The sequence below is a fragment of the Rhipicephalus microplus genome, chromosome X (genome assembly GCF_043290135.1).
Source record: "Rhipicephalus microplus isolate Deutch F79 chromosome X, USDA_Rmic, whole genome shotgun sequence".
NCBI lineage: Eukaryota > Metazoa > Arthropoda > Arachnida > Ixodida > Ixodidae > Rhipicephalus > Rhipicephalus microplus.
In genome coordinates, this window is record NC_134710.1 from 19923853 (window position 1) to 19941265 (window position 17413).

General features: G+C 46.3%; 1 protein-coding gene across 4 annotated transcripts in view; it reads right to left on the reverse strand.

Moving 5' to 3' along the window:
* metro (membrane palmitoylated protein 7-like protein metro) overlaps positions 1-17413 on the reverse strand; it is a 105119-nt gene that overhangs the window by 32424 nt on the left and 55282 nt on the right. For all 4 annotated transcript variants that reach the window (XM_075881914.1, XM_037426638.2, XM_075881913.1 and 1 more), the window contains one exon: positions 4197-4283. In XM_075881914.1, the coding sequence (XP_075738029.1) occupies positions 4197-4283 (87 nt within the window). The remainder of the gene's footprint in view (positions 1-4196; positions 4284-17413) is intronic.

Genomic DNA, 17413 nt, shown 5'->3' on the forward strand with positions numbered 1-17413 from the left:
AAAAGGCAGGAAAGGGAAGACGGAAGCTTGGAATGACAAATTTGCAAACAGGGTGTGTGTGCTGGAACAGAAATTTTAACAAGTGCAAAGACAAGTCCACTCGTCGAAATGTTAGTTCCAACACACACCCTTTGTATATAGGGGCAAGCAAATGCTTGATAGCTTCTAATAACTTAAAGGACATATTAAAAATATTTGAAATACCGAATATTTTCCAGATAGCTTTGAAATAATCAGTGCCGGAGGGAGAATTCCAAAACAACATAACTTCGTAACAACTAAAGGTCGTCATTCTTCTCTTTATTGCTAAAGTTATCTTCATACAGCCCAAACTTTCACGAGGCTATTAGCATTATGTTAAATGCCAGATGAACGAGTTTCTTCTGAAAAATACACTCGTGCTCAGTTTCTATTTCTACTATGTTAAAGCTGTATCATAATAATCAGCTCCTGTCTTGATCTTCTAATACCTGAAGGTTGGGACTACAACTGCATGCAGCTTCATGGCTTCATGACTAATAACAGATGCAAGAGTTGTGATTGAAGGACATGTTCTTGCAGATGTAGATTGCAATGCCAATGGTTACATGCCTTCAGTGCACAGGCCATGTTGTGATGACAGGTTGAACTGCTTCATTACATCTTTAGCTGTATCTACGTTTGGTTGAAAAGCATTTAGTTTTTGTGTCCCAATTTTATTTAAAATTGGGCAACAAAGTGTCACATTCATAAGGTTAATGAATGCTGTATTTGAGCCTACAGTTACAAAATATTATAAAGGCGCTAGTTTCTGCTGTATGCGAGCTTGCCTTATTTTTCGTAATTGACATATTTTGAGTCGATTAAAGGTAACTGTAATTGTCTTTGATAGAAGTTTGTGAATATTTGCTTCAAATAAAATGTTCTGATGTTCTAACAGTGTTTTGAAAATAATCTACTTGCTATTTGAACAGTATTACATTACTATTTGTATTTGATTCGGTGTCATCACTATACAATTCATATTAGATTCAGCTACAAAATTTACTATTTGCACATTCATATCTGTTTACCGATTTCTTATGCCATCTTTGAATCACAAAATGTATCAAGTATTTCTTTATAGTTTCCCTTCAAACCAGCTAATTATCTTTTTGCCTGCACAAGTCCCGCAAAGGAGTCTGTTGCACCACAACCCACTATCACTCATGCCCTTGAACTGCGCATGACTGAAATGGCCGTCCCACAAGTAACATCCATCATTGAAATCCATATAACTACAGAAAAACCATAAAATTTGTTTTCTTAGAATTATATTATTAGTGCACTCCTAATTATTAAATTAAAAAAAATTTATAGTTAAACCTGCTTATAACGAACCTCCATATAACAATTTTTCTATTCCCCGCCGTTGCTCCATAAAAGCTCATGTACAGGCGATCCCGAATATATCGAACTTGAAGGGGATCGCGAAATAGTTTGATATAATCGTAATTCGAAATACAAATTATGCGCATTTAAAGCCTAATATAAAGCATTTCAGCCCTCAGAAATCGTTACAAGCTTTAACATAACAATTTGCCCACAGTATAATAAAAAACAAGGAGTGAACTGCCGGTTACTGCACTTTATTTCACATGAAAAATAGTGTGTAAACTTGTTTTGCTTCTTGCGCGCCACCAAGTTCCTGTCATCCTCAATATCATTGAAGCTTTCCAAATAGGCGAATTAATCTTTTTCAACCACAACAGCCTTGATAGAAGCAGAACGCCGATGCAAGCTTCGTAGCGCTGAAAACGGTTGGTTATTGGCGGCAGCGTATTCATAACCATATGGGTCCACTTCTGCGGCAACAGCAGCCATGATCTCTGCACTGATGCAGTGAGAAACAGCTAAGTCGTCATCTGCACCAATAAAATCGCTCACTATCAGAAATGGCGCCCAGAAACACTGATAAGTCGGTGAATTCACTGAGGCCCAGCACGCCATTGTCAGCCGTCATGACGCACCCGAAGTTGTCACCTGGTCCACAAGAAAAGTTTACAACAGTGTTTTACTTGACGTCACTCTTAGCGCCAGTCTTGATTTTTATCGCTAAATGAGGGTCAACGTTCAGTTCAACTCCCGAACGAGGATTTATCAGGAACGAGGCGAGAAGTACTCAAGGTGCAAAAGCCAATGCAACAGAACACCACCGTCGACGTGTAGGCAATTTAAATGTCCATTGTGACTTTTTAGTTGGCCGCCACTGCTTTTAGCTGCTTTGATGTGAAAAGCTAGAAAAAGCGCAGCCTCCGAGACATGAATTTTAAAACCGAAAACACTAAAAGACGTCACAAGGTTGCACATCTCGAAGGCCATGCTTTTCAGGCACGCATGCCCATTGCATACCATTGTGCACTAACCAACAAGGTAGGGAATGTGACCATTATAACGAGATTGCAGAGTCACTTCACATTCTCATTTTGGTGTCCTCCGCAATCTGTCTTTTCGAAACACACTACTCCCACTCGTTCAGACCTGCAGATCGCGTATCAAATATACTGGTACACTCGAAAGCACTGAGCAACGATCCAGATCAGCGCGATGGAGTAACACCGCCTTTTCGTTACCTGCGCTCAAAAAGAATTGAGAACTTGTTAGAACGTGGCCAAAAATTTATCCATATTTGCTAGAAAAAATGCACTTTCTGGGCTTTGTCGTGGAGCAGCATTCTATACACTGGTGCACTGGTCCAATACTTCTTCATGGGAAATTCAAGGACTTTTCTCAACTGTTCGATATAGCCAATAATTCGATATACCAGAGTTTGATATATTTGGGATCGATTCTATTTGCTACCTCTATGTAAAAAAGTAACAGTGGGAAAAAACCTTGATATAATGAATTTTCCCCACGGAAAATCTAAAAATTCTGCCCCAGATTTTGTCATTTTGGTACGAGCATGCATCTTCCGTGGGCGCCCTGCCACCACTAAAGTGCTAAGCGGCAGTGGCACGCACGGCGTGCTTGCGATCCCGGCGAAAACCAGGCGAGAGAGAGCAGGCGGGCCTGTGCCCCACAAGCCAGCGTTGCCACCCTTTCTGCTGCAACAGCCGCATGCGCAAATGCACTCCCCTCCCTGTGAACAAAGAAAAAAAAACACTTTTGCATTGGCAGTGCCATGCTTTTAGTTAGCATCACATACATGGGGCCACACTCCATATGAAGGGCGCTTTACTGAATAGTTTGCTGCAGTATCCGTGTCGTTCGCTCGTTGTGTTCGAAGCCACGTGAGCGTGCATGGTTTCACTGTGCGTGCATGCTGGCCCCCGGCGATGTGCAGCTTTGCTTTTTTTCTTTAAGTTCTTTTTTTTAAATACGGATAACCATGTCATCATTGAGGGGATGTCAGATTAGGTGCTCGCTGATGGTAACTCTCTGAGACAACGATGACAACGGATTATCGGAGGTCAACTTGTCACATGCTTATGTCTTGCGCTGCGAGTTCGCAGGCTTTCGCAGGCCTTGATTGATATGTGGGGTTTAACGTCCCAAAACCACTATATGATTATGAGAGACGCCGTATTGAAGGGCTCCGGAAATTTAGACCACCTGGGGTTCTTTAACGTGCACCCAAATCTGAGCACACGGGCCTACAACATTTCTGCCTCCATCGGAAATGCAGCTGCCGCAGCCGGGATTCGAACCCGCGCCCTGCAGGTCAGCAGCCGAGTACCTTAGCCACTAGACCACCACGGCGGGGCGGCTTTCGCAGGCCTTCACGATTAGCCGATTAGCTCTGGCAACAACACGATGGCGCGCTGAATGCAATGCGATAAGCACGATAGAACAAAATTGTATGTAATGTTATAACTCTTTTGGATCTGACATCATGGGACTCCTACAAAACGCTGGTGTGAGCAAATACACCCACTCCAGGGAGAAGTGCCCTTTTCCCACAGTCTCTTCGCATTGAAAGTGCACTGATATACTTGCCGAGATAGCACGTGAGCCAACGATGCCGACTACCCTAAAAGTTAATTGTTGCTACTTTTGGCTGTCAATTTCGGCTGTCCTTCAAGGATTTGGTGACACCGTACAAAAGAAAACTATGACAAAAGTAGTTAGTGATGCCACGAAAAATTCACAGTGCCAATTTATTACAAAGAAAGGCATCTTAGTAAAGCCGTAGCTATTCGTAAGCACTGAAATAAATTTTCTTAAAACATACCCACCAATAAGAACAATGGGACGATGAAGTCCAGGCCTTGGATAAAGCTTGGCAACCTCTTCATAAGTTGAAATAAGCTCTCGATCGAAGTCTGAAAAGAATAATAAAAATTCTAGTGTTTACCCCAGTACATGTACTTAAAGGCACCTTGCACACTTTTTGAGAATGGTCAGAAAATGTTGCCGATCGATAGTCTAGGCTCCACAATAAACTCTCAAAGCCAGCTAAAAATGGCTTTCTTTTCTCTGGACAAATGACAGAGGAAGCTCGAAAATCCCTCGTCCAGCCGTTCTATCAGCCATTGGTTTATTTGAGCACGGCGCGCATGGTTGTTACTCGGGCCGCTGCAAAATGCCGCAACTTGTCCATGCGCACGCGTGCGGGATCGCACTGAAAAGTTGCGTGTTCGAATAAAAGAAAAGCGCTCAAGGTCACGAGCAGCGTGCGATGTATATTCTTTCCCCAGGCCATCCGTCCTTGCTTAGCTTCTAGCGCTTTCATCAGAATGAGAGAAGAGAGCATGCAATTGCAACGTGCGACAAATCTTAGCAACTCCGCTCGTACTGGATGGATTCAAACGTTTCTTGCGGCGGTGAATTCACAAGGCAATAAGCTCCTTTAGTAAATCTATTCCATGAAGAAGTGTTGCAGGGCCCCTTAAAAGACATCAAGGCAGTTCTTATGACATCCAAATATAATGGCCACACGACAGTCATCCCAGTGAATGAGTATTACTCAAACCTCGTTATAACGTAATGTGATATAACGAAGTAAATGAAATTCCCCTTGAAAGCTCCATTGAGAACCATGCATTTTAAACCTCGTTGTAACGAAGTAAAATTGACCGGTAAATAGATATAACAAACTAAATTAGTCTATCAAATAGTCTCAAGGACGGACGCTGCTAGGAGGCTCCGCATTCTTGCTCGCCAACGCTCCATGGCTCTTTGGAATGAGCCTCTCTTTACGCATGCAAGATTACGATCCCTTGATCCAACGTTAAGCATGCAGCTTCCAACAAAAATTCGACGAGGCGACGCTACTGCTCTGTGCAGACTATGGTTGGGAGTCGCGTTTACTCGTGCGTACGCATTCCGCATAGGTATGGCCGACACCGCCGACTGTGCACACTGCGGAGATGAAGAAACAATTCGACATATCCTGTGTGACTGCCCAAAATACAACCTGGAAAGACAACACCTTTCTAATAAACTAAACAGGTTAGATGACCAGCCGCTGTCAGAAGAAACTATACTGCGCCATCGTCATGACTCATCGTCACAGAAGAAAGCCGTGCAAGCGCTACTGGGCTTCTTACGAACTACTGGCCTGTCGGAACGCCTCTGAGTGGACTGATTTTGTATGTGCGTGTGTGTCAGTATTTTTCTCTTATTTATTTTTTAACTCTCCCTTCCTCTTTCAACCCCCTATTCCCCAACCCCAGTGTAGGGTAGCATACCGGATACTAGCATCTGGTTAACCTCCCTGCCTTCCTTTTTTCTCGTTTCTCTCTCTCTCTATAAAAAAAACCTGACCGTAGTGTGTTAAGTATATTGTTTTCTGCGGAGTTTGACGCTTGTTCGGCGCAGCTCTTTCAAAACACCCGCGCCGACCTCACAGCCATGCCACGCGCGGCCGAGAGAGCCGCCCTTCTCACAGAGCCACCGGAGAGGATTGAAGAAGTGCTCATCGGGTCACATGACTGAGAAGCGGTGCTGCGGTGCAAAGCGATTTCCCTCTCACTATGGCAACGATTGCGTCTCTGCTGCTACCATGGCTGCTGCCCTCTGCACCGAAAAAGCAGGACTCTCTGCGACAGCTGTATTTTTTTTTCTCTCTCTCTGCGTGCGGCCTTGAAAGGGGAAGGGTCTCTACGTACAGAGACTGAAAAGGCAGAAGAATGGCACAGGCACGTCGCAGATCGGCATTTGAAAGAAAGAAAACAATCTGCCACAGTCTTCTCTTTCCTTTTTTTCATTTTCTTCTTTGCGAGCAGCATCGAGAGGTGCCGCCGCAGGATTGGGCATGGTGCTGAGAGTATTTCCGGAGCATGGTATGTTCGAATGAACCGTTGCAAGTGCTTGCGCGTTCGAATTACAGGGCATTTTCGCTCAGTGAAATACACATAGCTTTGACCGGATCCCAGCGAGAGTTGGAATTACCCGAAAGTCTGATTTAATGAGATTTGACCGAGTTTATTTTCCGTGGCACCCGTGGTCGCGTCGCGGTACATCGGGACGTGTGGCGGTTTCCTTCTTTGCATGCTTATAGGGGTGCGCATACATTGCCACAAACTGTTATAATCGATATAACGAAATAATTGTGGCTGCACTTCAACTTTGTTATAACGAGGTTTGAGTGTATTTTGAATACAGTCAAACCGTGGTATACCCAACAAACCTATAAAATCTTCTATATAGAATTTAGAAGTAATGTTCGGCGCAAACAAAACGTGCCTGCAGTGTTCGAAAACTTCGGGACTGTAGTAGGTCATATTGCTAAAATTATGCGTGCAACGTGACCCTTACAGATTATTCTGGAACTTATGTGGCCGCCAGCGATGACCCTGTAATATTTGACTGCACATGTATCAATGCCGCCGCGCTCCGCCCCTTGTCAGTTTATCCATAGGCGACACTCAGTTCACTGCTCTCAGTGCCAGTGTGTATCGCTGTAGTCTTACTTTCCGTTGATCGGCCACAAATTCGGCCGAATAAAGTTCGATCTTAGAACTAGAGTCTGCTCCCTTCAGCGACGTGACGAGCCCGTGACGATACGATCGATCGGTACCGTTCTGTGCACAGCATTTTGACAGTGATAATGCGTATAACCATCCAGGTGGCCGGAAATATGAGCGAGTTTTCGTGATGAAGCCTTCTTTTTGTTCATTTTTTTTTCGTGTTCATTTTGTAGGCAATTATGCAGATCATTCAACGTTAATTTTCTGAAATTTGAATGCTTGCAAGTCCACTGCATTATGAGCCTCGATTCTCGGACACGCGAGACGGCATGCTCAATACGTTTTGCCCTAGCATAGCTTATGAAGAAAAATGTTTCGTCTGTAGTGTGGATATTTGTGACTTCAGTGACTTACATCATCAACAGTCTATGCAGTATCTAAAATAAAATTTTCAGAAATTTTACCCCGCGTAATATGTGCACCCTGAACTTGGCGCCGAATTTTCTGGGAAAGAAGTGCGCATATTATACAATTAAGTACTGTGTGTGTATGTATGTGTGTTTGTGAGTGGGTGTCTGTACTCGCATAATGAACACACCCCCAACTTCAGTCGTCAAAATTTGGATTTTTTTCTGCCGAGTAATGAGCGCACCCCCTACATTCCAACATTCTATAAACGTTGCTACATCCATTCGCTGCCCTCTCGCTAAATGACACCTGGTTTCTTCTCGAGTGATATGAGGGGTTCAACGTCCCAAAACCACCATATGATATGAGAGACGTCGCAGTGGAGGGCTCCAGAAAGTTTGACCGTTTGGGGCTCTTTAACATGCATCCAAATCTGAGCACACAGGCCTCCAGCCATTTCATCTCCATCGAAAATGCAGCTGCCGCAGCCGAGTACCTTAGCAATTAGACCACCGCAGCGGAGAACCTGGCTCCTTCTTGCCTGTTGGAACTCTTCCATTTTTCATTATTATGCTGACCCCCTCATCCACCTCGGCTCGCTTTCTCTCTACTTCGCCCACTCCTGTGCGTCGTATTCTTTTTCTTTCTATCTCTGTGCACCACATCCCCAGTCTTTTTCAAATATCTATGCGCCACAACAGGTTCACGAACGGTGCGATAGTAAGGACATCGCAGCTGATAAGCCCACAGCAAGCGAAGGTTACGAAACTGCCGCGCTAACAAACAGTCGCTTTCTGCAAATACGAAACTTTATGGCCCAATCATATGCAAGCAATTTTGAAGCGACGACAAGATTTGCTGTCATCATGGCTGTCGCAAAGGGCCATTCGTTGCCATCGCATCGCAGGTTTCTGAAAACCAGAAAAAGTTGCTTGTCAATTAGAAATGATCGCGACTATTTCCAATTCTTGCTTCGGTTTCAACTTTCTTTTCACGTTTGTTATCCGCGCATACTTCAAAGAACACAAGATATAGGCTACCTTTTCTACAGTGACTTCTCATGTGGACAGCGAGGCGGCAGCCGTACTTCGTCATTAATCTTGTTATCGACAACTTGTTTTGATGCTACAGGGGTAGCTTGCTGCAACGTTGGTTACTTGCTACAAAGTCAACAGCGTCGTCGCGGTCATCATGCGGGGTTGCAGCGAAGTTGGCAAAGTGCATCGTAGTGCATGCTTCTGGGCACCCCTAGAGATCAGAGCAGATACTACTGTTGCGGTTAAACGAGTGCGAGATAATATAGCCGCAAAACGGTTTTATGGTGCACGTGGGCGGCGCAGGGATACCTAGCAGAAGATCACGCCATCAACCACCAAAGATAAGTGAAGTGCAACAAAGATGCTGTTTCCAAACAGTGTAAGCGTATGTTGATTGCGAAAGGCTAAGAGACATAACTCTTTTGCATTGCAGCATTTCTTGCTCACATACTATATATATATATATATTTATATATATATATATATATATATATATATATCCGTATAGGAAAGAAGACGCACGTACGAAGTTATTTTATTGACGTTTCGGCCGTGGGTCCGGCCTTCATCAGAAACTCTTCATCATCAGAATAATCTTTCCCGGACCAAGCATAACTTTTGTTTTTGGTATATATATATATTTATATATATATATATATATATATATATATATATATATATTGTTACGGATGTGATGGGTTTATTTACAGTGAAAAATGTCAGCGCTCTACCTTCACTGCCGAATCACCATCGCTCGAGCGCGTCCGATCTCTTCTTCTTCCTCGCTCTTTCAGTCCGCGTTACATTTCCCTCCGGGCCAGACGAAGCTCACCGAGCGAGTAGAAGCGATCGGTTGTTGTAGGGCTTCAATCGGGCAATGTGCACAATTTGCGTCTTGCGCGAACGCCGGTTCTGAGCTGTCACTCTCGCGACAGCGTAAGTGATGTCACTTAAGCACTGAGTAATGACAAACGGTCCTGAGTACTTAGAAAGAAACTTCTGGCAAAGTCCCTTTTTTCGAACAGGCGTCCATAGCCAGACCAAATCACCTGTAGCGAAAGTCACGGGCGGGTGTTTTGCGTCGTAACGGTCTTTCGCGCGAGCGTGGGCGGAAAGAGTTCGGAGCCGAGCAAGTCGACGAGCTTCTTCGGCGCGACACAAAGTCGGCGCGACACTGGCGTTTTCGTTCGTCGAAAATGGAAGTATGGTGTCAAGGAAACTTTGCGGATGACGAGCATAGAGAAGAAAGAAAGGCGTATAACCTGTGACTTCGTGTTTCGCGGTATTAAAGGCGTATGTAACAAAAGGTAATACGGCATCCCAGTTCTTGTGATCCGCTGCGACGTACATTGAAAGCATGTTGATGATGGTACGATTGGTGCACTCAGTGAGGCCGTTGGTCTGAGGGTGGTATGGCGTGGAATGGCGATACTGACACCCACAAAGCCGTAGCAACTCTTCGACAACGTCAGCGGTAAACTGACGGCCGCGATCACTTATCACCACACGAGGGGCCCCGTGACGAAGTATGATCGAGTGTAGAAGAAACCATGACACATCAGATGATGTGGCTGAAGCAACCGCCATCGTTTCAGTATACCGCGTCAGGTAATCTACGCACACAATAATCCAGCGGCGGCCGGTGGTAGACTTGGGGAAAGGGCCCAGTAAATCTATGCCGACTTTTTCGAATGGTGATGTCAGTGGCTTAACCGGCTGCAGTGGGCCGGCCGATGGTGTGGTAGGTTGTTTGTGGCGTTGGCACACATCACAACTTGCGACGTAGTGCTTGGTGATCTTCCAGAGTCGAGGCCAGTAAAAACGTTGTCGGATACGGTGAAGCGTTCGGGCAAATCCAAGGTGCCCAGACGTGATGTCATCGTGCATGGCTTGGAATACCGCAAGACGCAGGCATTCTGGCACGACGAGTAGTAGTGTGGAACCATGGCTGGAGTAATTCTTGCGATATAGTAGGGCGTCATGAATCACAAATGGCGTGGCGCGTTTAGAGCTACGAGCCACATCAATTATTGGTTTCAGCGAAGGGTCACGCTGTTGTTCGTGACGAAAGACATCCAAATTTGGGAAGTTGGATGAGATTGCGGCCAGGTAGTTGTCAAAATCATCATCATCAGCATCCACAGTTGGAGATGGAAGACGAGATAAGCAGTCGGCATCTGCGTGACATCGACCGCTCTTGTAGGTCACAGAATAATTATATTCTTGAAGCCGTAAGGCCCAGCGAGCCAACCGACCAGCTGGGTCACGTAGTCCGACAAGCCAACAAAGCGAATGATGATCTGTGACGATCTTGAACTGCCGGCCGTACAAATAAGGTCTGAACTTTTGGACGGCGAAAACAACTGCAAGACATTCCAGTTCGGTGACCGTATAATTCCTCTCCGCCTTAGTCAAAGTACGACTTGCATACGCCACGACGTGCTGCCGGCTATCGCGATATTGAACTAGCACGGCACCAACTCCGATACCACTAGCATCTGTATGCAGTTCCGTGAGTGCCTCGGTGTCGAAATGGCGCAAGAGGGGCCCGGAAGTAAGCAAATACTTCAGCTGCTCGAAAGCAGCCTCACACTCAATGGTCCATCGAAATGGAGTGTTTTTGCGGAGCAACTCTGTCAGGGGATGAGCAAGCTGGGCGAAGTCTTTGATAAACCGACGAAAATAAGAACACAGGCCCACGAAGCTACGGAGATTCTTCAAAGACGTCGGTTGCTTGAAGTCTCGGACAGCACTGATTTTGTGCGGGTCTGGTCGTATACCGTCCTTGTGAACTAGATATCCAAGCACAAGGGCTTGACGCTCACCAAAATGACACTTCTTTGCGTTTAAAACGAGACCAGCTTGTTTGACGCAGTCTAGAACAACGCTAAGTCGATGGTTGTGTTCGTGGAATGTCTTGCCAAAAATAATTACATCATCGAGATAACACATACATATCTCCCATTTGAGACCGCGAAGGATGGAGTCCATGAATCGCTCGAAGGTAGCTGGGGCATTGCATAAGCCAAACGGCATAACGGTGAATTCAAATAATCCATCAGGCGTGACAAAAGCAGTCTTCTCTTTGTCAGACGGATGCATTGGTATTTGCCAGTATCCAGACCTTAGGTCGACAGACGAAAAGTAGGTGGCCGAGTGCAGACAATCAACAGCATCGTCAATGCGTGGTAGCGGATACACGTCTTTCTTTGTGACGGCGTTGAGACGGCGGTAGTCTACACAGAATCGCCAAGAGTTGTCTTTCTTTTTTACCAATATAACAGGAGCTGCCCAGGGACTGCTTGACTTTTGAATAACGCCTTTCTGCAGCATGTCGTTGACCTGATCGGCGATCACTTGCCTCTCTGACGGGGATACGCGATAGGGTTTCTGGCGTATCGGTGTAGCATCTCCCGTGTTGATGCGGTGGTGCATACGGGATTCGGGCAACATGGAACAACGCTTGTTTTGAGCGAAATCAAAGACTCCCGCGTAGCGTGTAAGTACCTCCTCAAGGACATTCTGCTCGGAAGAAGGCAACGACTTGTTGATCATACGTTTAATCTCGGCTGAGTAGTTGGGCGCAGTCTGACTGATAGCTGGAGACTCTGAGACCATTCTCACGTCAATTGTGGCCTGCTCCTCGAACGTACGCAGTTTGAATCCGGCTGGTAGAACAACAGGCTCTGAGGCTGCGTTGAGTGCCCACAAGCAAGCATGTCCGTCGATGACTGTAAGGACAGACCGTGGGACCAGCACATTCTTCTTAATGGCGTTTGCATGATCAGGCTCCACAAGTCCAGTGCAGGGTCCTGAGCGGACATGAGAAGAGCATACGGGTACAAACACTGCTGTCCGACCAGGGATCGTCACATCTTCAGACAACGAAAGAGCATCGATGGGCAGAGTCGGAAAATCGTCAACTATTGCAGCGGGCAACGTACTTTGTAGAAGAATCTCTCCAGTTCCACAGTCAAGCGTAGCGCCGCATTCATGAAGGAGGTCTACCCCTAAAATGATGTCATGAGTTGCGCGAGCCAGTACGGTGAATTCAACTCGGAAATTTTGTCCACCAATCGTGAGTACAACTGAACAAATACCAACAGGGCATAACGTTTCGCCTCCAACTCCACGAAAAGTTTCTTTACGATTCCACGCGAACATAACTTTGTGACCCAAGAAACGATGTTTGAAACGAAGGCTCATAACCGAAACAGCAGCACCAGTGTCTACAAGAGCAAGAGTATCTACACCGTCTATACACACACGCACTTTGTTCATCAACATCACAGCAGAAGGAGGAATTGGCGAAACTGACCGTCCCGCGACCGCACCTCCATCGGTCGCACCAGTTAGTTTCCCAGCTGATGCGGGGAAGGTGACCGACGACGCGGAGACGGCGACCGGCGGGACCGTGTTAGAGGCGGCATCAGGCTTCTCTCGGAGGCAGGGGACTCGCTGCGAAATTCGTTAGGCCATTGCTGTCGGGGACGGTGGTCGGCCGAGTGAGAGGTCCAGGTTCCGAGCATACGAGGCGGGTGCGTCGAAAAACGTGGTGGCACAGGCGTTTCGTACATACGAGCCGGATACGTCGAAAAACGTGGCGGTGCAGGCGGCCGTCTGGGACAGAAGCGCGAAATATGCCCTGGGAGACCACATGTGTAGCAAACGGGGACTTTTCGACTTACGTTAGCTGGAGCAGAGGTGGCAGAAGTACGCGGAGACGGGTCGTGCTCCGCAGGAACATTTTGTGATGAAGCATAGTAATCTTCTGGTAGAGGCCTGGTTGACGACGGTCGGGGGTCCGCAGCGGCACGTCGAGATGATGACATTCGGTGGTGGCCACGACCCGTCGGGGAAAACGGAAGCCGCGGGGTAAAATCTGCAGTTTCTCTGCGTGGTCGGTTTTCGACGTGACGCTCTCGCATCCAGTAGGGAGGTGGTTCGAGGCACGCGGCGAACGAGCATTGGTGGTGAACGTCACCTGCTTGAAGTCGTACGAGCTCTTCTCGAACTACCCGACGTACGAGGTAGGAAATGTCTTCGCAGGTGGCGACGTCCATACTTGCGACAGTGGGAACATTGTCCAAGCGCCCGAACTTGGGTAAAATTCTTCGGGTCTTCAACGCCTCGAATGCGCGACACTGCTGCCTGAAAATCGAAGGAGTGTTCAAGTTTTCTTTTGTTATCAAAAAATTGTACACGTCCTCGGCGATGCCTTTCAACAAATGACCGACTTTGTCTTCGTCAGACATATTTGCGTTGACAATTCCGCAAAGCTTCAACACTTCTTCAATGTAGGTTGTGCACGTCTCGCCGGGCAACTGAGCCCTACGTGACAGCGTTTGCTCAGCTTTCTTTTTCATGGAACTCGTGTCCCCAAAGCAGGCCTTCAGTTCCTTAACAAATATATCCCAAGTGGGGAGGACATGTTCATGGTTCTCAAACCAAAGCAAGGCTGTCCCGGCAAGGAAGAATACTACGTTCACGAGCTTCGCCGGTGCGCCCCATTCGTAGTAGCGGCTCACTCTCTCGAAGTGTTTTAGCCAAGCGTCCACGTTTTCGTCAGTTTTACCTGAGAAAATTCGTGGCTCAGGTGCCAAGTAGTCTGGTTGTCGAGGTCGACGGCCACCTTGTGCCGTGTCGGTGGCACTGGTGGATGCAGCAGCGTAGGACGTCGATGGGATTGCTATGTCGTCGTTCATGCTGATGTTGTCCGGAGGCAGGCCAGCTAAGCGTCTGCTTCTTCGAAGAACTTCTGCTGCGGGGTCCAGGATGGCAAGTTACCCAGCACCGCTCCACCAAAGCTGTTACGGATGTGATGGGTTTATTTACAATGAAAAATGTCAGCGCTCTACCGTCACTGCCGAATCACCATCGCTCGAGCGCGTCCGATCTCTTCTTCTTCCTCGCTCTTTCCGTCCGCGTTACAATATATAAATATATATATATATATACGTATATATATATATACATATATATAAATATATATATATATATACGTATATATATATATACATATACATATATATAAGAGAAAGAAGTGTATATTTAAGGGCTCGTTTTTCCGTGTTTTCGACACAATATTAATGAGATCTAACAGACAGTAATGCTCAGGAATGAACAGGGGAAGTTATTAGAACCAATGGAATGTAAAAAAGAAAGAAAAGTGGGTGAAAAAATAACCAGCCGTGAGCAGGAATCGAATTTACGACCTTCGAATAACGTGTTCGATGCTCTAACTACTGAGCTACCATAGCGGCCTTCCCACCATCCACTTTTTTTGGGTTTATATGTGAATTTAGAAGTACGAGTGTTAGTCAGCGCCATCTATAAGCCAAGCGACGAGTGTGAAACACTCTTTTATGCGCATATGTGGCGTCACGTACCACGTGAACTTATTACGAGCGGGCAGCTGATTAATAGTCCCTCGTATGCAACCTAATGACACCAAGTCTGCCAGTACGAGACCCTCGTTAATGAATAAGGGAATGAAGTGTATACCTAAGGGCTCGTTTTTCCATGTTTTTGACACAATATTAATGAGATATAACAGACAGTAATGCCAAGGAATGTACTGGGGAAGTTATTATAACCAATGGAATGTACATTCCTTGGCATTACTGTCTGTTAGATCTCATTACATATATATATGGGAAAATAAATATATGCTTCTAAAAAACTTTATTGGTGAAGTTTCGATCAGAGACCAATCTTCATGATGAAGATCGGTCTGAAATTGAAATGTCACGAATAAAGAGTTTTTTTTAAGCGTATATTTATTTTCCCCTAATTCTACGACAATTGAAGACAGACTCTTCATAATCTACATACATACATACATATACATTATATATACAGTCGAACCCGGGTATATCGAACTCGCCAAAAAACATTTATTAGTTCGATATATGGCATAATTCGATATAGGCCCGGTATAGGTTTTGACACAAAGGCACATAACAAACTAGAAGAAAAGTACTTTATTAATATGGTGGCTTACTTGCGTGTCCTACTATGGAACAAATTAGTCCCGGATTTTTTTCTGTGACAACAACTTCGCTGCCTGCGACAGCCCGCACGCCTCCACGTTGTCTAACGAGTCGGAGCAGCTGAGGCCGCAACCTTCCACATTCAAGCAATAGCGCCGGGCCAACGCAAGTGCACTAATCACTTTGGAGGATGTAGGCAATGGGCCGTCGTCGATTTCCATACTGCTGTCGCTTTGGCTCGTGGTCGGCACGACGTCTGCAATGTAATCCTCATCCTGTAATTGGCCCATGATGGGGACATCATCGTCCGCACTGACGAACTCTTCGAATGTCGATCCGTCGATAGCACCTGGGAACTTTGCCAGCTCGTTCCTAACTTCGGCGGAAACACCTGCGGTGTCTTCAGTGCTGTCAGAATTTGGGGTGTGATCCCCAGCATGCGGAAGCTGGCATGCCTAAAGCAGTTCAGGATCGACTCCTTCTTGACATCTGCCCACGATCTACTCAACATAGAAATAGCTCCGAGCAAGTCGATCTTAAGCTCCCTGCCGACACGAAGGTTCTGCAGCAGCCTCTCCACCAGGCGCTTTCGATAGCCGGCTTTCATTGTGCGTATAACGCCTTGATCCAGTGGTTGCAGTACAGACGTAGTGTTCGGGAGCAAAAAATGCAGCTCGATGTTGCTGAAGGTCGTACTGCAGTGGTGCGATGAACAATTGTCCACGAGCAGGCACACCTTGCGATTTTCGCCTACCAAATCATCATTCCACGACGATAGCCATCTGCTGAAAAGCTCCCCGGTCATCCACGCTTTTGAGTTTGCTCGGTAGGTAACTGGAAGCGACGCCGCATTTTGAAAACACTGTGGCGCCGTGCTTTTTCCGATAACCAGAGGCCGAAGCTTTTTCGATCCGTCTAAATTAGCTGCCAACAGCACGGACATACGAGCTTTGTTTGCCTTGCCGCCGCTTGTCTTGTCGCCACGACACGCAGGTGTCTTGTTTGGCAACATTTGCCAAAATAGAGCGGTTTCATCCGCATTGAAGATATCTTGTGCTCTATATCTTGCTGCGATATTTCGCCAGTTTTTTTCGAGCCATTTTTCTACACTGTCCAAGTCCGCCGCTCTGCTTTCACCTGTAACAGCTTCGCCAACGATGTCGAGCAGTTCTTTGAACCACTGAAGCCAGCCTGAACCGCCTTGGAAATCATTCCTGCCAAGCAGAAAAGCAAGGTCCTTGGCTTTCTGCTTGATCATAGGGCCGGACACTGGGATGTTTCGCGACCGAACGTCCACAAACCACTTGTAAACGACCGCTTCAACATCTTCGTACACAGCAGCGCGCACGTGTCGAGCGCCCCGGGCACCTGGCCTTTTGTCCGACTTGGCCCTGATGTCTGCCTTGTTCTTCAGTATAGTACTCAAGGTGCTCCTTAGAATTTTGTATGCGGCGGCGGCGTCGGACTTCTTTTCACCAGGCTCAACCCGATTGATGATTTCGAGTTGGGCGGCGAATGCCAAATTTTGCCTCTTTGCGCAAGCCATGATGACAGCACGCCAATACAGTTCACAGAGCACCAACAGGCAACACCCCAGACCACGCTGAATCAACAGCAGCAGGCACACAAGCATAAAGAAAGAAAAAATGGCGCTCACTTCTACCGCCTCCGTGCCTCGGAGAAAGCACGACGGCCTCTGAATGGCTGTAAGCGCTGCAAGCGGGTCAGGATCATTTCTTGGAGGGGGGTGTTTGCCCGCGCACAACCGGGTCTAACCAACTTTTTCTAGGGTGGCGCCGGCAGTTTTCCCCGCCACCGCAAGGGAAAGCCAACTTGCTGGGGCACTTTTGAGGCACATGGAGTTTGATATATCAGTTGTCGTTGCTATTTTCGTTCGATAAAACAGTAACTTTTGCTATATATTTTCAAAGTAAACTTACCGTGTTTAGGAATTGTTCGATATACAGGATAATTTGATATAAACGGGTTCGATATAGTCAGGCTCAACTGTATTTATACATATATAAGAGAGAAAGAGAGACTTTTCTAAATTATTAAGAAGACAATAAATAATTGTCTGTTACCCAAAACGAAAATTTCTTCT